General features: G+C 44.4%; 1 protein-coding gene across 1 annotated transcript in view; it reads left to right on the top strand.

Annotated features, from left to right (window-relative positions):
- Positions 1-26,548, top strand: part of PREX2 (phosphatidylinositol-3,4,5-trisphosphate dependent Rac exchange factor 2) — a 582,180-nt gene that overhangs the window by 353,266 nt on the left and 202,366 nt on the right. The window contains exons 19-23 of the mRNA XM_075353190.1: positions 18,378-18,463; positions 21,897-22,033; positions 22,480-22,600; positions 22,697-22,881; positions 25,216-25,377. Coding sequence (XP_075209305.1) covers positions 18,378-18,463; positions 21,897-22,033; positions 22,480-22,600; positions 22,697-22,881; positions 25,216-25,377 — 691 coding nt within the window. The remainder of the gene's footprint in view (positions 1-18,377; positions 18,464-21,896; positions 22,034-22,479; positions 22,601-22,696; positions 22,882-25,215; positions 25,378-26,548) is intronic.

The raw sequence follows: 26,548 nt of genomic DNA on the forward strand, positions 1-26,548 counted from the left end.
CCTCCACTGTATAATGGCCCCAGTGTCCCCCCACTGTGTGATGGACCCCAGTAACTTTACTCACACTGTATAGATGGTATTTCCCCTGAACTGTAATATGGCCCCCTATATTACCCCCACCGTGTAATATGGCCCCGAGTATTCCCCCACGCGGTAATATGGCTCCCAGTATTTCCCCCACAGTGTAATATGGCTGTTAGTATTCCCCCCACACTGTATCATAGCCAACCATATTTTCCCCACAGTGTAATATGGCCCCCAGTATTGCCCCTATGAGCAAAAAAAACATATACTCACCTACCGACGGATCCTGAGGAGTCCATCAGCAACTGGCAAATAGGACCATGACGGTGATGTCATCGCGCCGAAGCATTTAGAGTCCCAGCGTGATGACATCTTTTTCACACTGCTCCATGTCTCCGCCTTGTCCACGAATCTCCCTGCTTTTTTGTAGACCACAGGCCTAAATCAAGCTGTGATCTATAGAACAGAGTGCAGGGAGATCATGATTCCCTAATCCAAATTTCCAGCCAATACAGGTTACAGTAGCAGTAGTTCCGGGTGAGGCACTGTGATCGTCGGGCCCAAGGCCTCCTTACCCTTTCCTCTCCCATCCCAGTAGCTACGCCATTGGGCTGTATTAAGTGACTCCAAGGGGCAGATTTCACAAGACTGGCTTTTTATGCATCAGTAAAAAAAACCAAAAAAAAACAAAAGAAAACAATACTGTAGAGAAAATTGCCCCAAATTCATGTATTAAAAGGCAAAAGCTGCTTAATAGGTTTGGCATATTTTTCATGAAATAGTAAAAAAGACATACAGTACATAAAAGTAAACAGAATAAATTAAAATGAGATAAAGAAAACTTTTATTCTTAGATCAATGAGTGCTTTTTTGCTTAGGAGATACCATCTAATGTTTGGACAGAATTCACATACGCGATACTTTTCCAAGAGTCTGACAGACAGTTTTTCTGGATGAGATATTATAAAGTGTCTCATCCATACGCCTCACTCCTCCTGATCAGGTGGAGGGAGGATAGCTGAATGTCTGCAAAGTAATAATAATAATAATTAATGTCATATGTTCCCACCGCAATGTTCTAGTGGAATAATATTATCACCGTATTTCCTAGCATACTTTCCCCATCCTAGACACAAAGCTCAACTGTGATATATCAATATGGCCTTTCTATTTCTTCCATGTGATGTCCCTGGTATGGAGATGTCTCATCTGTCTTAGGCTAAGTTCACATTTCCGTTGTTTTGTATCAGTCACATGCGTCGCTTGACGCATGTGACTGATGCGCTGTTCAACGCTGTACAACGGATGACAAAGAACAGAATTCTTTGTCGGATTCCATTGTGTGCGGGGGGCGGAGTTCGGGGGGGGGCAGCCGAGCGGGGCCATGGCACTGAGGACGTCAGGGCCGCAGGGACTGCAGGACAGGTGAGTGTGTGTGTGTGTGTATACACATGCTGAATGCGGGAGGGGGCGGAGCCGAGCGGGGGGCGGGGCCAGGCGCTGAGGATGTCATTGGCAGTGCTGCGGTCTGCATGGCTGGGGACAGGTGAGTGTATGTGTGTGTGTGTGTGTGTGTGTACATACATGTGCGGAGTGCGGGAGGGGGCGGGGCTGAGCGGGGAAGTGTCGGCCTCCCTGCACACGTAACCAGACTAAATATCGGGTAGCAAAGCACCCGATGTTTACCTTGGTTACCCGATATTTACCTTGGTTACGGGCCTACACCGCTTAGCACTGGCTCCTTGCACCGTAACCAGGGTAAATATCGGGTAACCAACCAAAGCTGGTGACGTGTGCAGGGAGCCAGAGAGCATGGACGGATCGCGCTGCTCAAAAAACGTTACATGCTGCGTTCCTCCCGCCCGGCGGTCAGTCGTTCCACGACTGATCAGTTGGGCGGAGGATGCAACGCAGCATCATCAGTCACAATCCGCTGCTCATACAAGTCTATGGGAGCAACAGAATCCGCTAAACGGATTCCGTTGTTTACAAGAGCAGCGGATTGTGACTGATACATTTTAGCGGAAATGTGAACTTAGCCTTAGGCTCCCTTCACACGTTTGTGTTTCTGGTGCATGTGGTCTCCATTTTCACACATACAGGAGACACATGCACACACATACTCGTTAAAATCTGTGTTGATTTTCAAATCTCTGTGATTTCACGTCGATATAGTTAACAGTAGCGTGATTGCGGGTAGGCCCCTCTGAGTGCGGGTTTGGGGTAACCGCGCCCTCTGCCACCCAGGTAGCTACGCTACTGCTGATGTCATCTGTGCCAACGAGTTAAGATTTCAAAGTTTCTTCTTGAGCAAAACAGGATATTGACATCTTGTGAGTCAAAGTAAATATCTTGAGGCAACCCGACTCTGACAAAGTAATATGTAGCTCTTTTTGCCAGATATCAAGGTATTCAGGAACACCTTCTGATAGAGCATTGGTGAGAATATTGTAGGGGGTGGGCAGACCCCTTACAAAGGAGCCCGGAATGTTGATGCTGTTTAATAAAAATGTTTTTATTGTATGTCTATTGGGTTAGGGTACCCCCTAGTGGCCGGGTGGGACGGCTGTCACCACAGTGGAAAGGAGGAGCCGGCAGAAGCAAGGGGAGGGAGGAGAAGTGTTGTTGAGGAAAGTGTGAGATTAGAAGGCAGTTGTGTCCAGGACGGGAGAGAAGAAGCAGCGCAGGGGCAGAGTGTGGGAGCTGAAAGAACAGGGAAGCCGGAGAGAAAAGAAGCGGGCGGAACCTCATAGTGCGAAGCAGTCCCGGTGTGGGTCCGGGCTGTGGGTAGCCAAAAGTGGGAGCCAGGTGAAGCAGAGTAGCCGGGCACATCCCCATTGGAGGAGACGTCAGGGCAGGCTTTCCCCAGCTAAAGAAGTGTAACATCATCTTTTACTGCCGTGTGTGTGAAGAAGTTGTGAACAATAAAATGCCTTCTGGTTTCACGGAATCACGCCTGAAGAGTGTTTGTACGTCGGACAACATGTGCACCACCACACTCTGCCCCACCAGGACATCTCCTGTCCCGATAGTGACGGCGGAGCCAGGGGTAAGCCTGACAGCAGGGGCCACGACTACAATCCCCGAGGCACCCCTGGCACCCCGTTACAATATTGTATAACTGAAAAGAGATAAAAGGGACATTTTTTTATAAAATAGATAAATAAAGAGATTGAAATGAAGGAGTTAGAGGAGGTAAACTATGCGGGAGCATTGTTCGAAGGAAGGTCTTTAGTTACAGATGCGATAGCCAAGATAGGGACACTTCTGAGCAAGTACCTTGCAGGGCAACAAATTGAAGTTTGAAGGAATTAGTCATCAACCGACCCTGTCTGACCTGGTCAGAAGAAGGCCAACCTAGCAAAGAATCCTTCTCCATAGCAAGGAAAAATGCTGGATTATCAAAGAAAGGACTCATGAAGGTTGGTCTGTAAGAGAGATTCAATTTCTCATAGATTTGGCTCAATCAAAAGAGATTTAGTCCAGCATAAAAACTCAGGGATTGAAGGTCTAATATGAAGAGGGACCCATGGCAGTAAACTCAGGTTATGTCAATAATAATTTTTCAACTTCAACTCATTGTATATTGATTTCATTATATCTCAAGTCTATGATTCTTTAGAGAAAACCCCCCTGATAATAATGTTCAACGTTAGGCAATCCTGCTCCCCCTCTTGATTTTGACGTACTCATCTAGGCCTAGATATTAAAGTTAATCACAGTATAAGTTATCCCCAAACAAATTTGTTTAGTGCCTTTTGAAGTATGATTTAAGGTTATGTGTTGGTACTGTTTGGAAAAGATGAAAGAATCCGGTAGGATATCCAAATATATTACACTTCCGCTATGAAACCAAGAGAGTTGAGAGCGACAGTAAAATTTACGTTTCCTTGAGAGTCCATTGGAATAATGCAGGATAATTAAAGGAAAATAGATTTGTAGGCTTAGTTGAAACCTGGATGCCCAGGTATTATTATTATTATTATTATTATTAATAATAATAATAATAATAATAATATTTATAGAGCACCATTGATTCCATGGTGTTGTACATGAGAAGGGGTTCCATGCAAAATATATAAACAAGTTACAATAGACAGACTGATACAGAGGGAAGAGGACCCTGCCCTTGCGGGCTTACATTCTATAGGATATTCGGGAGGAGACAGTAGATGGGGTGATGGTGAGCTGGCAGCTCCAGCAGTGGTGACTGAGGCAGCAGCTCAGGTGGTGGGGTCATTGGAGACTATAGGCATTTCTGAACAGTTGAGTTATTTCAAGTACCATTTGAAGCTTGCAATTGTAGCAGATAATCTGACATGTTGAGGCAGTGAATTCCAGAAGACATGGGATTTCCAGGAGAAGTCTTAGAGGCATCGGATGAGGAGCGAATGAGTGAGGAGGAGAGAAGGAGATCTTGGGAGGATCAAAAATTATGTGTTGGAGTGTAGCAGGAGATTGGTTCAGAGATATACAGAGGAGAAAGATTATGGGCAGCTTTGTAGGTCAGTGTTAGTAGTTTGGATTGGATACGGTGGAGAATTGGGAACTAATGAAGGGATTGGCAGAGGGGAGAAGTGGGGTGGTAGTAAGGTGGATCAGTCGGGCAGCGGAGTTAAGGATGGACTGGAGAGGTGTGAGAGTGTTAGCAGTAAGGCCACAGAGGAGGATGTTGCAGTAATCAAAGCGGGAGATGATGAAGGCATGCACTAGCATTTTCACAGATTGAGAATTGAGGAAAGGATTTATTCTGGAAATATTTTTTAGTTGAAGCCAGCAGGAGGTGGTGAGGGATTTGATGTATGGTATGAAGAAGAAGGCAGAGTCAAGGGTTACTCCGAGGCAGCGTACTTCGGGTACTGGGGAGAGCGTGAAGTTATTTATTGTAATACAGGGTGGGCTGTAAGTATGGATACACCCTGGTTGGGCCATAAGCATGGATACACCCTGGTAAAAATGGAAATGGTTGCTGATATCACCTTACCGTTTGTGGCTTATTAATACAACTTTACTTTTTTCATCAGGGTGTATCCATACTTATGGCCCACCCAGAGTGTATCCATACTTATGTCCCACCCTGTAGATAAATCAGGTAGGAGACATAGGTGAGATAGAGGAAAGATAATTACTTCAGTTTTGGCTACATTGAGCTTTAGGAAGCAAGAAGAGAAGAAGGAATATATGGCCAATAGACACTCCAGGACTCTGGACAGCAGAGATGTGACATCTGGGCCAGAGAGGTAGATCTGCGTGTCATCAGGTATCTAATAATTTTGTATTGCCATTTGAAGTGGAAGAAGGATTGAAGGCTACTAAGAAGTACGGAGGGAAGGGAGATGTTAAGAGCCTCTGATTTTATATACTTCACCTTAAAGTTTGAAACTACCCCAAAATGTTCAAACTCTGTAATTAAGACTGGAAAATAAATGTTACGGTTAGACAGATACAGAAGTAAATTATCTGCATAAAGAGCTAGTATACAGTGTTTCGAACCAACCTGAGGACCAGTAATGTCAGGAGAGTTACGAAGTGTAATTGCTAAGCGCTCCATAACTGTAACATATAGGTGTGGAGATAGAGGACACCCCTGTCTTATCCCATTGGCAATTTTGAAGGGTGGGGAGAGGACACAATTAATGCATATATTGACTGTGGGATTATGATAGAGGGAGAAAATTCTCCCCATTCTGCAGTCTTTAATTGGTTCAAGGCTGAATGTAAGAAGGTCCAGTTGACCAGATTGTACGCTTTTTCAGAATCAGTCAAGAGTAGACATGCAGGGGTGTCGCCCAGGGTTATGGAGTACTCAGTCCCGGGCGGTGTATAATAGGGAAAGTGTCACTTGGTAACCATTGCCCTGTTCCATGCCCTGGGTGCTTTTTAAAAAGGGTATATTTTACAGGGGAATTAAATAAATGTTTATCACGTGACGCCACTTGCAGGTTGCGGCTATGTGGATGGAGCCGCCGCTGCACAGTTTTCACCACTGGGGCTGGTGTTAGGGACAGCCTGGATGTTAGGCCTTCCGCAAACAGGGCCAGGCACCAGAGGATAGGTAAGGTGGACGGGTGTTGAAAGAAAGTAGGCTAGACAAGGGGTTGCAGTGTAATTGGTTCTTTTACTCACGGCAAGGTGGAAACTGGTCACCCGAGGAAGGCTGGTGCTGACCGCAGGTCCCCTTAGTCCCAGTGCCGGTTTAGTGACCTGGAGGCTTCTTTCCTCTGCACCTCTCTTTAGTTGGTGGGTCCCCGTGGCTTGGAGTGGCTGGGAGTCCCCTCCTGGTAGTCTCTTAATGGTAGTCCATATGACGGTAGTGTGAACCTTGTGGGGTTCGAGTCTTTGGTCCTGTTTCCCGGTTGCCCTGTTGCTACTATGTCTCGAACTTCAAGGTCAGGGAGGTCCTTTATGGTCCCCTCACTGTGCAGATGTTATCATGTCTGCCTGGAGACTTTGCCTGACTGTCTTACTATCCACTATCTGCCTCTCCTACCTGGTCATCTAGTGGACTGGATTGACTCCACCTCTAGGCAGCCATCCTTTAGTCCAACCCTAGCCTGGTACCAGTCTATGGGGAATTTGGGGGAAAACAAGGATTCTCTGGAATGTTTGGTTGTTACCAGCACTGGTCTTCTGGGTCCCTGGGAGTAGGCCCTGCATCCTGGTGGGGATGCAGTACTTGTAGCTCCCTGATGGCTTCAGGGGCACTACATTGTGCTCTAAGCCAATGCATATAAGATGTGAGGAGAAGGGTATTGTTGGAATTATTATGGTCCTCTCTATATTAGAAGAACCCTGCTTGGTCAGTGTGGACCGATGTGTGAAGAAGCGGTCCCAAGGATTCCTCACCAGTTAGGGGAGGAAAGGGAGTGTTTGAGTCAACCATTGTCCAAAATGGTTATTGTGGACAAGGTTTCTTTCATACTGCGTAAGGAATCATAATAATCACTGAATGCACTATTGTTTTTACTAGGATTTGTGAAAAAAAAATCTCCTTATGGAGGATTAGTTGTAGAGATGAAGGTGGAAAGAATATGAGGATGGAGAAATTTAGCCAAAGCACTTCCAGGTTTATAGGAGACTTCGGAAAGGAATTGCCATGTCCAATCGCAATGGCTAGCATAGGCCAAATCCAACAGAGATCGAAAACTTGTTCTAGCATTTAATAACTCCACAAGAGTTTGTGAGTCTTGATTTTGTTTATGGTCTAATTCTTAACGTTAAGGGATGTTAAACATTCCAGATTGAAGGCTCTTTTTCAATCCTAGATCCCTATTGGATGAGCACCACGCCGATAACACTTCTCAGCGCCTCCCACTGAGCCGGGAGAGGTTTTATATCATTGCGGCAATGGAGTTCCAGGTACCTTGGAGTATAGTAAAGTCTTCCCCGCATTAGAGCAATTGAATTGGCAATTAGATGCTGATAAAAGGCAGAAAAGTGGTTGAGATAATGGAGCTCTCACAGCAAGCTTCCAAGAAGCTCTACAGCCAGGCCATGTCCTCTCAATCATTACTTAGTTTAATAAGAACACTGCAATAATTGTGGGTTTAAGCCATAATACCTTGAAAGATACCTAGTAAAACTCTATTTTGTCAAGTCATCAGGCTCGCCGTCTCCCAGACCTTGACTTAGTAGAATGTATTTTCCAACCAAGCCCATATTGTTCTTTTATATCTTGCTGTTTTTGGTGCAGACCTGTATTTTCCATGGCTGCTAGCTTTGTTGGCTCTGATACCTAATTGTTTCTGCAGTAGCTTTGCTTAATTCTATTTCCACCTGTAAAGTTATTTCCTTTGGAGAATTACTCAAGTCCAAGGTCCACATTGACAGAAACATACTTTGATTTAGAAGGGGTAACTGGTGATGAAGCAGGACATTTAACAGGAATCACTGAATGTATATTTAAGCCAGAACAATACTTGAAAGCCAAAGCAAAGATGTATTTAAACCTTTTTAAAACAAAGGCAGGTGAATAGTGGCTCCATGCATTTATACACATTTTGGCTAGGAGTGTAAGGTGATGGTGAACAGAAAATGCACACAGCTAATGTGTTGCAATACTTGCAAGTAATTATCACCACCTGCTGGTTGGACAGGGCAGGCAGGAACTGAAGAATGAAAAGTGTGTTTCCTCAAGGGAAGAGTTTAAAGGGGATGCTTGGTCAGGTGATAGCTGTGACACAGTTACTAAATATAAAAGCTCGGGACGGTAAAGGAGGAAAGTTGTTGGCTCCAATATTTGAAAGCAGGTGAAAGTATAACTGGTGAAGCAGGCTTGTGGCCCCCATAAAAGGCAAAGTATCTGTGAGTGATTTCACCCACTAGAAGACTATAACCAGCACCAGTATAATGCCATAACTAGCGCCAGTAGAAGACCATTACCAACACCAGAAGACTGTAGCCAATGACAGTAGATGACTGTAAATAGAACCAAACTGGTCTGGGAGACAATCTGGCTGTATCAGAGGATCATTCCTGTTGGTCATTACTTCCTGTCTTGCAGTGTGGTAATAAGCGAGAAGGTTGCTTGTTAAAGTTGGACTTGTGGCTAGTGATGAGTGAGCACTACCATGCTTAGGTAATCCGTACTCATTACAAGCAGTGGGATGTTCGGATGGGCGCGACTCAAAAACCCAAGTATTATAAAAGTCAATAGGGAACTCGAGCATATTTCCGGAAGATTTCCAGGAAAAATGCTTGAGTCCCCCTTTGACTACCATTATTCGGGTGCTTGAGCCATGCCCATCTGAGCATTTAACTGCTCTCATCAAGTACCGAGTCTGGAGCATGGTAGTGCTCTCTGATCACAACTTGTGGCGTATTGGGTTATCTCAGTCTTGTTAAACCCATGTTTTGATATAATACAGTTAAGTCCAGAAATATTTGGACAGTGACACAATTTTCGCGAGTTGGGCTCTGCATGCGACCACATTGGATTTGAAATGAAACCTCTACAACAGAATTCAAGTGCAGATTGTAACGTTTAATTTGAAGGTTTGAACAAAAATATCTGATAGAAATTGTAGGAATGGTACACATTTCTTTACAAACACTCCACATTTTAGGAGGTCGAAAGTAATTGGACAAATAAACCAAACCCAAACAAAATATTTTTATTTTCAATATTTTGTTGCGAATCCTTTGGAGGCAATCACTGCCTTAAGTCTGGAACCCATGGACATCACCAAACGCTGGGTTTCCTCCTTCTTAATGCTTTGCCAGGCCTTTACAGCCGCAGCCTTCAGGTCTTGCTTGTTTGTGGGTTTTTCCGTCTTAAGTCTGGATTTGAGCAAGTGAAATGCATGCTCAATTGGGTTAAGATCTGGTGATTGACTTGGCCATTGCAGAATGTTCCACTTTTTTGCACTCATGAACTCCTGGGTAGCTTTGGCTGTATGCTTGGGGACATTGTCCATCTGTACTATGAAGCGCCGTCCGATCAACTTTGCGGCATTTGGCTGAATCTGGGCTGAAAGTATATCCCGGTACACTTCAGAATTCATCCGGCTACTCTTGTGTGCTGTTATGTCATCAATAAACACAAATGACCCAGTGCCATTGAAAGCCATGCATGCCCATGCCATCATGTTGCCTCCACCATGTTTTACAGAGGATGTGGTGTACCTTGGATCATGTGCAGTTCCCTTTCTTCTCCAAACTTTTTTCTTCCCATCATTCTGGTACAGGTTGATTTTTGTCTCATCTGTCCATAGAATACTTTTCCAGAACTGAGCTGGCTTCATGAGGTGTTTTTCAGCAAATTTAACTCTGGCCTGTCTATTTTTGGAATTAATTAATGGTTTGCATCTAGATGTGAACCCTTTGTATTTACTTTCATGGAGTCTTCTCTTTACTGTTGACTTAGAGACAGATACACCTACTTCACTGAGAGTGTTCTGGACTTCAGTTGATGTTGTGAACGGGTTCTTCTTCACCAAAGAAAGTATGCGGCGATCATCCACCACTGTTGTCATCCGTGGACGCCCAGGCCTTTTTGAGTTCCCAAGCTCACCAGTCAATTCCTTTTTTCTCAGAATGTACCCGACTGTTGATTTTGCTACTCCAAGCATGTCTGCTATCTCTCTGATGGATTTTTTCTTTTTTTTCAGCCTCAGGATGTTCTGCTTCACCTCAATTGAGAGTTCCTTAGACCGCATGTTGTCTGGTCACAGCAACAGCTTCCAAATGCAAAACCACACACCTGTAATCAACCCCAGACCTTTTAACTACTTCATTGATTACAGGTTAACGAGGGAGACGCATTCAGAGTTAATTGCAGCCCTTAGAGTCCCTTGTCCAATTACTTTTGGTCCCTTGAAAAAGAGGAGGCTATGCATTACAGAGCTATGATTCCTAAACCCTTTCTCCGATTTGGATGTGAAAACTCTCATATTGCAGCTGGGAGTGTGCACTTTCAGCCCATATTATATATATAATTGTATTTCTGAACATGTTTTTGTAAACAGCTAAAATAACAAAACTTGTGTCACTGTCCAAATATTTCTGGACCTAACTGTATATTGTTTATATAAGGTATTGTGACAAGAGATGGGGTGACGCAGATACCCTCCCTGACACAGAGAGACCGGGGCTTAAGTTACCATTTGTAATATCAATTGTCTAGTGTCTTTTGTAACTAAATTTTAAAGAGTACTGCATTTATACTTTGTAAATTACTGACTGTGTATTAATTTGTGTTCTGATAATCAACTGTACTCTTCCTTGATCATTTCTTTATGACTGCTAATCTTTTGTTTCTGTAAATAAAAAATTACCCATTGTTGAGTCACCACCGAGTTGACTTACTGTGGCGTTGCATACTCAAAACCTGTTCACAGGAGTACCAAGCAAATTGTGCCTTCCGGACATAAGGATTATAAATGTCTAGCTGCTTGATGCAACTAATATTAGTGAATGTGGTTAAGCAGAAATTCAGTAGGGTCGGATTTCTGGCAACTGTCGGATAGCAGAGACAAAATGAGAAGGGTGTTAGGGTTAGGCCCACCCCATGAATTTGTAGCCGGCACGGTCTGTGTGACAATTGTAAAGTGTAAATGCATCATGTAGTATTATCACCAGGTGGCAGTGTAGCAGCACGGTTGTCCTGGCACCTGGGTGGGCAGGAGGAGGAGGGAAGTAGGGGATATATAAGGGAGAGACAATGGGAAGGGATAAAAGAGTCCCAGTGGAGAAATAGCATAATTATCCCCAATTTGAAGATTCTTACCCTAAAGGCCCCGTCACACTAAGCAACATCGCTAGCAACATCGCTGCTAACGAACAACTTTTGTGACGTTGCTAGCGATGTTGCTGTGTGTGACATCCAGCAACAACCTGGCCCCTGCTGTGAGGTCGTTGGTTGTTGCTGAATGTCCTGGGCCATTTTTTAGTTGTTGCTGTCCTGCTGTGAAGCACAGATCGCTGTGTGTGACAGCGAGACAGCAACAACTAAATGTGCAGGCAGCAGGAGCCGGCTTCTGCGGAGGCTGGTAACCACAGTAAACATCGGGTAACCAAGAAGCCCTGTCCTTGGTTACCCGATATTTACCTTTGTTACCAGCCTCCGCTGCTCTCACTGTCAGTGCCGGCTCCTGCTCTGTGCACATGTAGCTGCAGGACACATCGGGTTAATTAACCCGATGTGTGCTGTAGCTAGGAGAGCAGGGAGCCAGCGCTAAGCATTGTGCGCTGCTCCCTGCTCTGTGCACATTTAGCTGCAGCACACATCGGGTAATTAACCCGATGTGTGCTGTAGCTAGGAGAGCAAGGAGCCAGCGCTAAGCATTGTGCGCTGCTCCCTGCTCTGTGCACATTTAGCTGCAGCACACATCGGGTAATTAACCTGATGTGTGCTGTAGCTAGGAGAGCAGGGAGCCAGCGCTCAGTGTGCGCTGCTCCCTGCTCTCTGCACGTGTAGCTCCGTGCGCTGGTAACCAAGGTAAATATCGGGTTGGTTACCCGATATTTACCTTAGTTACCAAGCGCAGCATCTTCCACGCGGCGCTGGGGGCTGGTCACTGGTTGCTGGTGAGCTCACCAGCAACTCGTGTAGCCACGCTCCAGTGATCCCTGCCAGGTCAGGTTGCTGGTGGGATCGCTGGAGCGTCGCAGTGTGACATCTCACCAGCAACCTCCTAGCAACTTACCAGCGATCCCTATCGTTGTTGGGATCGCTGGTAAGTTGCTTAGTGTGACTGGACCTTTAGGGATACTCTGCACGTTGCGACATCGCTACTGCGATATCGTTGGGGTCAAATCGAAAGTGACGCATATCCGGCACCGGTAACGACGTCACAACTTGTAAAGCCTAGATGCGCCGATAAACGATCGCAAAAGCGTCGTAAATCGGTGATCTGTGTAGCGTCTGTCATTTTCATAATGTCGCACCAATAGGAGATACGATGTTGTTCCTGTGAAGCTGCCGTATCGATAATGTTCGCTACGGCAGCTATCACAAGATATCGCATGTGCGACGGTGGCGGGTACTATCGCGCTCGTCATCATCATCATCGGCTAGCGATGTCGCAGCGTGCAAAGTACCCCTTAGGGTCACCTGTTATGATCCGGAACCATGGAAGATCACAATAGATCATTGGCAAAAAGGTGACAAGAGCATTGGCAACTAATGTGGCGGCCATCCCCTTACTAACCATCAACACTAGAAGTAGCTGAGGGGCGAACTAACATCCTATGCACCGCGAACCCAGCTGGAGAACTAGCTATCCTGAAGGAAGGACGGATGAATAGCTCTCTGCCTCAGAAATAGACCGCAAAAGGTATAGCAAGCCCCCCACATTCAAAGACTACGATGATATAGGAAAACACAATACACAGATGGATGATAGGATTAGCAAAGGTGAGACCCCATTGACTAAATAGGAAAGGACAGGAAAGGGGCTGATGGTGGCAAGAGAAAAACCCTACAAAAATCCAAATACCTGATACTACAAAAAGTCCTCAGATTGCACGATCTGAACTCTGTCCTATATCAGGTGCTCTTTTCAAACCAATGAACAGAAAATAGGAACAATTACAAATTCAAAAAGCAACAAACACATGGACTTATAGGAGCAAAACTCCAAACATAGCTGCAGGGAGCTTCCCAGCTAAGCAACAGAGAGGGAAGATTCCTGCATGCAAATAAACTGACAATAACCACAGTAAATGACAAACCCAGATAAGAACAAAAGAACAAAACAACCTAAGAAAGAACCAAGCACTTATCTGGGGTAGATGTGGTCTGGAGCAATATGAGAAGGCTGGTAAACTAAAGAACAAATGAGAACCGGCTCAGACTGCCAGCAGACCAAGGCGTAAATAGGCAGAGAGTTAGCAATGGAAACGTCCATTGCTCCAGCACACCTGGTCTCTGTCCAAACCATTCCTGGCCACAAGAGGGAGCCTCACAGCAGCAAAAGCATAACTGACATTCACAACAGTCACCCCTGCAGCCATGACATGCAGGATCCGTCTGGATTGTTGAACTGCATCACTAAGAAGAGGGTTTTAGTCTGACAGTCGAGGGTCTGGCATCCGTATTACCTGGCTCATGATACTCAACGACTTCCTCACTAACTGAAGGTCAATGCACCCTCAAGAAATAGAGTATGGCTGGATAGCCTGGGCATGGATGGGAGAGCAATGTCGGTTACGGTCCTTCGTACGTGTTAGCGTCCCTTGTGGGTGGGGTGAAGTGGCTCAACAGACTTAATGAATCGGTTTGTGCCAGTGTGAAGTATAGTGAAGGAATGAGAGGTCTAGAGGTCTCAGACAGAAACCAGGTGCCAGGAATACGGACTTCTGCTAAATTGTGTTTGAAAAGAAGGAGTAGGAGGAACCCCTATGGGAAGAGTACAGGTGCCGGCGAAACGTGGACTGAAGGAATCCAGAGATTGAAGGAAAATAAAGTTTGCATGTTTGAGAGAAGAAACATTGTCGGGACATTATTTACTGAAAGTGAGAAAGGGGTGTCGCCTCAACGGTTACGGAGTTCTCCTGTGAGTGGTACGGTGACAGGGAGGTGAGGGGTTAATGACAGGCTGTGCTGTTGTCTGTCGTCCCAGGCTACCACGACTATCACCGCTGCCTGACCTGTGCCCGCCACCACAAGACCACATACACTATTATGTTACAATGCAGTGGACATTACAATCTTATGTCAGATGACTACAAATTGCCATTTTCCTCTCATATATAACTACACTTAAGTCAGCAGCCTATTATTTTGTTGCTGCTTTTAAATGACTTTCTAGTTGAAACTGTAACAATCCTGCATATTTTACTGGAGATTTACTGTTATCTTATTCAAGGGAGGAATAATGGTAGCCAGGGGTCCAGGCAGTTTACAGTGCATATGCCCTCCCAGCACCCAACGTATCATGAGGTCATGATACATATGAACACATAAGTGCTGTGGTTCACATCTGCAGTTTAAAAAGACAAAAAAAATAGCAAGCGTAGCATGCCACAATAATTTGTTTCCTTTATGTACAGCATATACATAACATTAGAGGATACTATTTAATAAAGGATGGCGCTACACATGAGAAGAGAGGACTCTATGTAATACAGGACTGCACTATACATAGTAAGATGGGATGCTATGTAATAAGGGACATTGCAATGTATAACCAGAAGCGATGTTATTTAATATGGGAGAGCACTATTCATAACAAGTAGATAAGCTATGGAATTAAGGAATAGCTCTATACATAACAGGAGAGATTGCTATGTAATAAGTGACAGCGCTATATAAAACTAGTGAGGATGCTGTGGAATAAGGGAGGACAGTATATATAACAAGAGGGAATGCTATGTAATAAGTAGCGGCACTATACAATCTTGTGATAAAGTGTTTGCCCCCTTCCTGATTTCTTATTCTTTTGCATATTTGTCACACTTAAATGTTTCAAATCTCCAAACAAATTTAAATATTAGACAACGATAAAACAAGAAAACACAAAATGCAGTTTATAAATGATGCTCTTTATTATTAACGGGAAAAGAAATCCAAACCTACAGGGCTTTGTGTGAAAAAGTGATTGCCCCCTAAACCTAATAACTGATTTGGCCTCCCTTAGCAGCAACAACTGCAATGACGAACCTCATGTTCAGTTGCATAATTTTTGCCTAATGGCATTGAGACAAATCATGATTCTTAGGGGTACTTTGCACGCTGCGACATCGCTAGCCAATGATAGTGATGCCGAGCGCGATAGTACCCGCCCCCGTCGCACATGCGATATCTTGTGATAGCTGCTGTAGCGAACATTATCGCTACAGCAGCTTCACACGCACTTACCTGCCCTGCGACGTCGCTCGACGGCAGGCGGCCAATAGAAGCGGAGACGTAAACATCCCACCCACCTCCTTCCTTCCGCATAGCCGCTGGAGGCAGGTAAGGAGATGTTCCTCGTTCCTGCGGCTTCACACACAGCGATGTGTGCTGCCGCAGGAATGAGGAACAACATCGTACCTGTCGCTGCAGCGAAATTATGAAAATGTCCAACACTACACAGATCACCGATTTACGACGCTTTTGTGATCGTTTATCGGTGCATCTAGGCTTTACATGTTGCGACGTCGTTACTGGCACCGGATGTGCGTCACTTTCGATTTGACCCCGACGACATCGCAGTAGCGATGTCGCAACGTGCAAAGTACCCCTTAGAGGTGCAGTCAATATCTTTTTCTACAGCTATGGACAACTGCAATCAAGCGTTTCTGATAACTGGCAATGAGTCTTTTGCAATGCTTTCAAGGAATTTTAGCCCACTCATCTATGCAGACTTGGTGTAGTAATTGTCTAATATTTACATTTCTTTGGGGATCTAAAATATTTAAGTGTGACAAACATGCAAAAGAATAATAAATCAGGAATAGGGAAAACACTTTTTTACACCGCTGTTTATAAAAAGAAAGGATTCTGTGTAATAAGAAATGGTTCTATTCATAACAAGTGGGGACGCTATGTAATAAGAACCAGAGGTGATGATGTGGAATAAAGGACAGTACTATATAATAGGTGATACAAGTATTGAACACGTCACCAATATTATAAGTAAATATATTTCTAAAGGTACTGTTAACATGTATTTCTCACCAGATGTCAGTAATAACCTATTCAATCCACACGTAAAAAAATTAAACCATAGATGTCCATAAATGTAATGATGAGTAATAATAAGAAATGACACAGGGAAAAGTATTGAATACATGAAGAAAGAGAGGTGAAAAAAGCCATGGAAAGTCATAGCACCAGCTGAAATCTATCACTAATTGGAAGGCAATCCTGCCACTCAGTGAAAAATATCAGCTGGTTCAACTGATGGCCTATAAAAAGGTGTTTCATTACCAAGGTGTCACACAAGAAACATGTCATGATGGGTAAAACCAATGAGCTGTCTCAAGATCTTCACAACCTTATTGTTGCAAAACATACTGATAGAATTGGTAACAGAAAAATTTCTAAACTACTGAAGGTCCCAGTGAGCACTGTTGGGGCCATTATCCGGAAGTGGAAGGAACATTATTTCATCATAAACCGGCCACAACCTTTGCTCCCAGCAAGATTTCAGACAGAGGACTAAAAAGAATTATCAGAAAAGTTGTATATAAGCTAAGGAACTCCTGTTTCGAAGAAAACAATAAGTAATTCCCTCAACCTTCATGGCATTTATGCAAACTAACCATGCAAGACTCCATTGCTAAACAATAAGCATGTTCAAGCATGTTTAGAGCTTGCTCAACAACGTTTAAACAAGCCTTTGAAATACTGGAGCATATAATCTGGTCAGATGAGACCAAAATTGAACTCTTTGGATGCCATAATACACACTATGTTTGGAGGTCAAAATGCACTGCATATCTCCCTAAAAACACCATACCAACAGTGGTTTGGAGGAGGGAACATCATGATGTAGGTATGTTTTTCAGCATAAGGCACTGGCAAACTTCATATGATTGAAGGAAGGATGAATAGACAAATGTACCAAGACATTTTTGATTAAAGTCTTCTGCCATCTACCTGGATGATGAAGATGAAATGAGGGTAGACATTGCAGCAAAACAAGGATCCCAAACACACGGCCAAGGTGACAGTCAATTGGTTTAAAAGAAAGAAAATTAAGCTGCTAGAATGGCCCAAACAATAACCTGACCTGAATCCAATAGAAAATTTATGAAGGAACTAAAGCTCAGAGTTCATAGAAGGAGCCGACGGAACCCTCCAGGATTTGAAGAACGGACCAAATTCATTGGATGGGTTGTTACCGACATTTGGTGAGAAATTCATGTTTATAGCACCTTTAGACCCCCTTCATGCATCAGTGATTCTGGTGCATATGACGCCGTTTTTTGTACATACCAGAATCATGGACATGCTAGACCCATTAAAATCAATGGGTCTGCACATATATCAGTGATTTCTCATGGACCATGTGTCTGAGTGACGCACATGCATGTCTGTGTGTTCAGCATGGAGACATGTCCGTTTTTCTCCGGCAGCACTGATGGCACATGGACCACACAGTGGTGTGATCCGTGTGACACCTACCGGAGAAAACACGTGTCTTTGAAATAAAATTATTTTCTATACTCACCTGTCTCCAGTACTGCTGTGTTCAGCACTGCTGTCACCTGCTTCAGGGCCCACTCATTATGCTCATTGCATATTCACTGCACCACAGGCCCAGAAGCAAGTGTGACCGTAGCACCATGAACAGCAGCGCCGGGGACAAGTGAGTAAGGAGTTCCTGATCTCCATGTGCTATCACAGGTAAATGGAGAACACACGTGTACCAAAATCACAGCACACAGAGGGCCATAAGTACCTTCAAAATGTGTATGTTTTCCACGGATGTGTGAAAGAGGCCTTAGAAATATATTTACTTAGAAAATACTTATTTCACCCTCTATAATTGTAATGCAAGTTACAATGTAAAACATAATGCAGTCAGAATAAAAAATCTTTATAATAATTCTTTCAAATATATGGTTTGATTGATTTTCTTCTTTCTGTATTATGGTTTATGCATAAAACCTTTTGATCTAATGTCTGTATATTTGTTTCTTTGTTCTCTTGATAACACTTGCACACTGGCTTGTGTTTGATGTATAGCGGAAATAATTTCATTTTTTTAGAAAATTGTATATAATAGAATTCTATATCAGAGAACATATTATTTTTTATGTCCATAAAAATTACTTTTCCACTGATATATGATGTGCTTATGGAATATATTATTGACAGTAGATGCTCAGCTGACATCAGAGCCATATTGTAAGATTTTTTTTTTTAATTTTTCTCTCATTAAAATATAATTCTTAAACTATTATTTCATTTTTTTTTCCAGTACTGTAAAAATTCCAGATTCACCAGAGGGACTCGGCTTCCAGATAAGGGGTTTTGGACCATCGGTTGTACATGCTGTGGGCAGAGGTACAGTTCTATCTCTCTATCTATCTATCTATCTATCTATCTATCTATCTGTCTGTCTGTCTGTCTACATTTCAAAGAGAAGGCAGCATTTGAGCAAATGTTAGTGAAACAAAAAAACTTGGACTGTTCACTTGCTGCTATAAAGTATCAAAAAGATTCAGTGGCTCAGTGGCCATGTCTCTAGATTGACCACAACCATGTAAACCTCTTCCTACCTGTTGGAATCTTTGTTGCCCTTACTGAATAGGAGGCCCACCGCAATGTCATTGTTGCGACTCAACATGTGCATGATATTGTAACGATGACCTACCCTGGGCCCGTAAAGCAGAAAGGTGCCGAGGATTTTGGTAGATAAGAGGTGGTTGCCAGGGCTTTGGTTGGCACCAATGTGGCCAGTGGACCAGGGTTCTGCTATTTCTTTTTAATCATTTCTACTTCCTATCTATCAATCTATCACCCTAGGCAGCCATTTCTTACTAATTTCCCGGCCTCTTTTCCCTTCAAACCTTAGCGTTGGAGTGAGAGACTCTTTAAGGCTTGGCCCCCAATGTCCAAAATGGGCCACCACAAACAAATGTCCACTCCCAATAATCCACAATTTCCCTCTTTTTAGTTTACAGACTCTGTTCCCATTAGAGCCCCAAATCGGATGGTGATAGTGTCTGGATAATGGATGCTACTGTCGTTATGCCACGGTTTATCTCTCATAGGTTTAGTCCAAATGGTGGAGTTTCCTTTACACTGGAAAATTTTCCATTTTGTTTTCATGCATGACCTAATATAAAGTGTACCTTTTACATAAAATGCAATAGTCAGGACTCAACTGTATTATCTCCACTATCCTTTTATACTCTTCAGATCACAATACTCATTAGATAAAAGCTATCTAAACCTGCCATTTTTGGTGGGATTGGGTAACAATGTAATGTGTATGGAGGCCTCTCCACTCTTCCCCAACAGATTATGTGAAAGAAGAATCCAGACCATTGAATTTCACTGATTCTTTTTTTGGTGCTGGTTTATCCTGAGGAAAGTTCTCCAGTATAAGGAGGACTCAGGAGTAATGATAGACGGACCCGAACTGTAAAAGTCCAGATCCGCGCAGTTTCAAACGTACCCGAGATTCCTGCTAATGATCTGGCACTCGGGAAATAAAAAGATAAATAAAAGAAAAATAAAGAAAATAAGAATGAAGCAAGCGATTCATACTTACCAAGTCTCCAGTGTAGCTGTAACGGCTTCCAGGCCGCTCATTCATCTTCTAGGGCCACTCATTATTGCCCTTCCATATGCACTGCTTTCCCCGCCCACCGGCCGACCTGGCATCTGTGATTAGTTGAAGTCGCCCCGAGCCTGTGTGGCAGCGTCTGACTGCAACCAATCACAGGCGCTGTCTGTGGGTCACTATCGTGGTGTAAAAATAAATAAATAAAACATTTGGTGTACGTCCAGATATCTGGGACCAATCCTGTCCGGAACCAGGTTTTTTTTAACCCATTTAGACCCACCGGTCCTGGTTATCTGTATCACTACTCAAGACAGATTATTGACAACCATTAGATAGCTGTAAATAGAGGTCTATAATTTTGCAACAGTGTTTTAAAGGCAACTCTAGGAAATTTGAAGCCCCGGATGTTACTATATGGTGGATATGAATAAATCCAGTTTGCATTGGAGTATACCAGGCATCATTAGAGCTATATTGTAAGATTACATGTGACGCCCTGGCAAAACCAGGTAGTCACAGAAGTAGTCCACCCTCCTTTATACCTCCAAAAACCCACACCCAGGTACAATACACAGCCATTAAAGTCTAGCCACCCCCTCGTGATAATAAGGACACACCAGTAGGTGGGATCAGGCAGATGAGAACGCCCACCTAGGGGTCCTGAGGTGTCAGGGGCGGGAACACAACAGTTGTTTGAGGGAACAGTTAAGTGTAGGAGATGAGAGAGATCGGTTTTGACAGTAGTCAAGTACAGACAGAGAAGTGGAGTCAGGGGTAGGGGCCCCTGGACTACCCGGCTAGGTGTCAGACAGTAAACAGGGCCACAGGCGACGGAGATCCGGTCGCGGGAGACCTTAAGTAGACCGGGGCAGGGTTGTAGCCTGCCGGTGCCGACGGCGGGAATTCAGTTTGGAGGCCATGCACAGATGGGGTGCCTGGACCCTAGGATGATGAAGGTTGCATGCCCCTTGTTAATCAACCAGCAGAGGACGACGTTTCAGGCCTTGTTCTCCAGAAGCCCAGAGAGCGAAACGGAAGCCTAATGCAGGGGATAGGGTGTCCGTCAGAATCCACAGATATCCCAAGGGTCAGATTTCGCGGGCCACAGCTCCCAACATACACAGTACCGGGAGTGGACTTCCCCATTCCATGCGGAGTCGTCCCAGAGAAGACACAAACACATAGTGCAGGAGGAAGGGACCCCTGTTTACTACACCAGGGTGTGGGACCCGAATACACCCACCAAAGGCCACTGGCAACTTGGTTTACCACTGAATTTGTGTGCGATTATTGAACTGTGAGTACACCATTGATCCCCAGTCCAACCCAGCACGCCACCTCCAGCAGCCATTACTCCCGTGTACCAAAGAGGGCCCCGGGACTACACCTCCCCTACCCGTGGAGGGGATCCCACCTTGCTGCCCCGCTCCATCAGCCCCGGGCGCCCTATCACCGGGCAGCGGCGGTGTCACTATCCCTCACCGCAACCCACGGGTGGTGTGACCGACACATCAACCCCCTGTAAATACCCCTTTCTGACGGTTGTGCGAGCCCGGGTCCGGTCACCACTCGAGCCGCAGCAGCGAACCCGGATCCGAGCGGCCGCAGAAGTGGCAGTGGCCCCCGCCTGCAACATACATATATAATTCCTTTAATGTAATTGTAATCTGCTGGTTGGTGGTTGTAAATACACATACTATAAAATGTTGCAGCAGTAATATTATAATACCAGGCTTTGTCCAATCCCCCTGGGTCTTATATAATGGTGGTTTATCATGTCTTGTCTGATTGTCTACGGAAGCAAGATGAAGAAACCTCACAGCACTGTATATTAAATAATGATAGTATAAGTCTCCCCATATATTCCTGCAGATGATGTATGGATTAATTTCTCCTACTTTTCAGAAGACAGATACAACTTATTTCAGATTGCTTCACATGGTTTTGGTGAAATAATCCAATTACTCAGTGTCATCAGGGTTGCAAAACAGTCATTGCCGCAGTTCTGACCCTACCCATAGTGCACCGCTTTAACAATTTTTCAGAGCGCTTAAATTGATATATCTCGGCAGCGTGTCATCTTCTCAAATTGCTTTTCTGTTCTTAAAAGCAACATATTCTCCTTAATCAGCAGCTGGATTGTAAATCAATAGCGGCAATGTCATTTTAATTGAGATTGGTAATTTCTCGTATCGGGTTCTGCAGCGACAGTGGCAGCGGCTGCCGGTCTTCACCCCGGACAGTGCATCATCAAAGTGAACGGGATCAATGTCAGCAAGGAGAGCCATGCCAGCGTTATCGCCCACGTGACTGCGTGCAGGAAGTATCGGCGCCCCATGCAGGTTAGGCTGTGCCTTATATATTCTTAATTTACGATGTTGTATCTTTTCCAGCTAGAAAGTTGGCACAGTGACTATGGTGCTCCTCTTATATTGATATTTTGACTTGAATGTGAATGACTATAAAGTTCCAACAGCACCTGATGTTAATAGGTCTATATAATGCAATTGTGTAAGCAGTTCCTGAAAAGTAAGTAGGTTAAAGCACATGCTCAGCAGTTTCTTATAATCTGCAAACAATATTCACTTTATTGTGGGAACTGAGACATCCCAGTAAATTCTTTACTTATGTATGAAAACGATATGCTTAGGCTATATGCGCACGCTGCAGTTTTTTCTGCACGCAAACTGCAACCAAAACTGCATAAAAAGTATAATCAGCCTGCAAAAAACATTGTGTGCACATATCCTAAAATCCTAAAATCTTATTTGGTGTGTTTGTTTTTTAGCAAGATTCCATACAGTGGATTTATGACAGTATTGAAAGTGCCAAGGAAGACATGTTAAAGCCTACACACGCCAAACCTCTAGGGGACAATGATGGGGATGGATTTGATTGCAAAGTTGAAGGTACAGTCAAGTTTTTTACTTCTCAACATTTCACTATTAAAAATTGCATTTTCATTGACTGCACATCATTGATTCATGTCTGTTTCTCTCCCAAAGAGGTTATTGACAAGTTTAGTACCATGGCAATAATAGACGGGAAGAAGGATCATGTAAGTCTCACAGTGGATAACGTTCACCTGGAGTACGGAGTGATTTATGAATATGACAGCACTGCAGGAATCAAATGTCACGTAGTGGAGAAGATGGTAGAACCAAAGGGCTTTTTCAGCTTAAGTGCTAAGGTGAGAAGTGCAAGAGCAATATATATATGTTTACATATATATACACAGCGGATGAGATCAGTATTGAACGTCATCAATCTTCGAAGTAACTATATTTCTAAAGGTGCTACTGACATAAAATGCTCACATGCCTTTGGTAACAGCCCATCAAGTCTACCTAGGGAAAGAAATCAAAACCATACATAAAATTAGTCATGTGCAATAACTAGAAATTACACAGGGAAAAAGTATTTAAGACATGCAGAAAGAGGTGTAAAAAAACATGGAACATCATAACAGCAGCTTACATCTAACAGTAATTAGAAAGCAATCCAGCAACATAGTGAAAAATAACATGAGTTCATCTGATGACCTATAAAAAGGTGTCTCATTACAAAGGTGCCACACAAGAAACACCTCATGAGGGATAAAACCAGTGAGCTGTCTCAAGACATTTACAAGTTTATTGTTGCAAAGCATACTGATGGCATTGGATACAGAAGAATTTCTGAACTACTGAAGGTCCCAGTGAGCACTGTTGGGGCCATAATCTGGATATGTAAAGATCATTTCACCATAAACCAGCCACAACCAGGTGCTCCATGTGAGATTTCAGGCAGTGGAGGGAAAACATTTATCAGAACAGTTGTAATAAGAGCCAATGACCTCCTGTGGAGAGCTACAAAAAAGACCTGTAATCATACAGCAAGTGAAATAAATATTGAACATGTCTCCACGGCACGGTGGCTCAGTGGTTAACACTGTTGCTTTGGGGTTCTGGAATCAAATCCTACCAAGGACAGCATCTGCAAGGAGTTTGTACGTTCTCCCCTAGTTTCTGTGCGTTTTCATCAACTCTTCAAAGACATATTGATAAGGAATTTAGATTGTGAGCCCCAATGGGGACAGTGATTGGTCTATGTACAATGCTACGGAATATGATGGTGCTAAATAAGCAAAACATAATAATAACAATGGCTGGTTTTAGTGTTCTCTTATGCCTCTTGTGGCAGCAGATGCAAATGTCTGCAGTATCATAGAGCTTGAGCAGTGACCTGCTGATCCTGGGATCCTGAGATCCTGGGATCCTGATTGTTCCCTGTTAAGGCCGCTTTACACTCTGCGATATCGTGACCGATATCGCTAGCGTGGGTACCCGCACCCATCGGTTGTGCAACACGGGTAAATCGCTGTCCGTGGCGCACAACATCACGCGGACCCGTCACACTACTTACCTGCCTAGCTACATCGCTGTGACCGGCGAACCGCCTCCTTTGTAAGGGGGCTGTTCGTGCAACGTCACAGCGACGTCACAGCAGCGTCACTGATCCGCCGCCCAATAGAAGCGGAGGGGCGGAGATGAGCGGGACGAACATCCCACCCACCTCCTTCCTTCCGCATTGCGGGTGGGATGCAGGTAAGGAGAGGTTCCTCGTTCCTGCGGTGTCACACGGAGCGATGTGTGCTGCCGCAGGAACGACGAACTACATCATTACTGCAGCAGCAACGATATTCGAGAATGGACCCCCATGTCACCGATGAGCGATTTTGCACGTGTTTGCGACGATGCAAAATCGCTCATAGGTGTCACTTGCAACGGCATCACTAAAGCGACCGGCTGTGCGTCACTAATTCTGTGACCCCAACGAGATCGCTTGAGTGATGTCGCAGCGTGTAAAGCGGCCTTTATTATTGGGGCAATTGTTCATTTTGCTTGCAGAAAAGGTGAAGCATTATACCATCTCAACTGAAATTAACAGGCATCCTTGTAAGGCTGCTTTCACACATCCGTTTTTTGCTGTGCGGAACAATCCGGTAAAAAATGGAAAGAACGGATCCGGCGTGTGTTGCCGTCGGATCTGTTCTTTCCCCCATAGACTTGTATTAGTGCCGTATTGTGCCGCATGGCCTTGCGTTGCATCCGGCTTTTGCCGGATCCGGAGTAAATAGCTGATCCGGCGGTTGGATGGAACGCTGCTTGCAGCGTTTTTTGTCTCTGGCGAAAAACCGTATGGGTGCTGGATCCATCATCATCCGGCATATGATGAAATCCAATGACAGATCTGGTTTTTTGAACTGCGCATGCTCAGTAGCACAAGGGATCCGTCAAAAAACGGATCCGGATTGTGCCAGATGGCAAAAAACGGATGTGTGAAAGCAGCCTAATCTGGACAAGAACAGTACATTTCTGCTTTTGTTTCTGGAGATCTTTTTTCTCTGATTTATGGGGAGGGATCTCAGTCCTTCTTTTTTTTCCATATGTCCTACAGTCACCTGTGTAAAGTTCAAAACCCCTTTGAGAACTGAGCCGTTTATTGCAACTTTATATAAAATGTGTTCTCTTCTCCTATATAGATCTTAGATGCTATTGCAAAAAGTGATGAACAATTTGTCCAAAACTGCAGCAATCTCCACTCCTTACATGAAGTCATTCCACCAGAACTGCACAATAAATTTAACATCATTTGCCGGGAGAAAATTGAACACATCTACAGGCGGATCACCAGCTATAGAAAGGTAACTAAGGTTTTAATACTTTGCATTTTTTAAACGCTGTTGTAATATGTATTTCCCAATTTGCATATTTTACTAGTAATTCTTTATGCAGTAGATTAGAATTTTATAATGAAGTAGTGCCTTATGTAATGTGCTCCGCAGAAAAAGTATTTTGGTAATGGACAGTCCTGCAGAAAATGTCCTATATTTTTCCGCAGCCTCCAGCTATAATGCTGTCAGTAAGCTCCGCGCCGCATGGACTCCAGATTAAAGGCACTTGTAAAACGCTGAGTCTGATGAGAGATGTGCTGGGCAATGACTGAGATCGTAAAGAGGTTGCACAGCCACATAAAAGTTACTTCAATATGTTTCATAAGCAGTTTGCTTAAGGCCCGTTTCACACGTCAGTGAAAAACACTGACGTTTTTCACTGGCGTGTAAAACACGCACATGTCCCTCCGTGTGCCGTGAATCACGGCACACGTGGGTTGTCTAAGTGCAATCCGGCCTCCGTTCTCCGTGGCCCGTGATTGCACTTAGAGATTAACTCACCTGTGCGCGCTCCCGCTCTCCATGGTGCTGATCGCTCCCGCGGTGCAGCATCCGGCCGGCGCTGACCCCCACAGCAGCTGCTTCCGGGTCGGCTGTGTCGTGCATCATGAATATGCGCGACAGTAATGAGCCGGCTCAGAAGCAGCAGGGAGAACAGGCTGCAGAGAGCGTCACTGGAACCGGGTGAGTTAAAATGCTTTTTATTTTAGAAGCACGTTTTTTTCTGGCGCGTATTTCATGGACCACACCACTGCGTGGTCCGTGGGACATCACTGATGCCAGAAAAAAATGGACATGTCTCCGTGCGGCAATCACGCACACGCGGGTACGCCGCATGGAGACACGTGCAGTGAAAAATCACTGATGTGTGAGCAGACCCAGTCATTATAATGGGTCTGCGTACGTCAGTGATTCTGGTACGTTTAAAAAAAAGCACAAACGTACCAGAATCACTGACGTGTGAAAGGGGCCTAAAGGGGTTGTTCATGTAAGATTAAACATGTCTGTAAATAAGAGTCCCACTAACTCCACTTCCAATTCGCTTGGATACACCGTCATGAGTGTGCCGCCCCCACGCCTGTAGCAGCCGGGCTGCTCGGATCCGGACCCGCTGTCTGGCTCGAGGGATCCTCCGGACTGG

The sequence above is a fragment of the Anomaloglossus baeobatrachus genome, chromosome 6, assembly GCF_048569485.1.
Source record: "Anomaloglossus baeobatrachus isolate aAnoBae1 chromosome 6, aAnoBae1.hap1, whole genome shotgun sequence".
NCBI lineage: Eukaryota > Metazoa > Chordata > Amphibia > Anura > Aromobatidae > Anomaloglossus > Anomaloglossus baeobatrachus.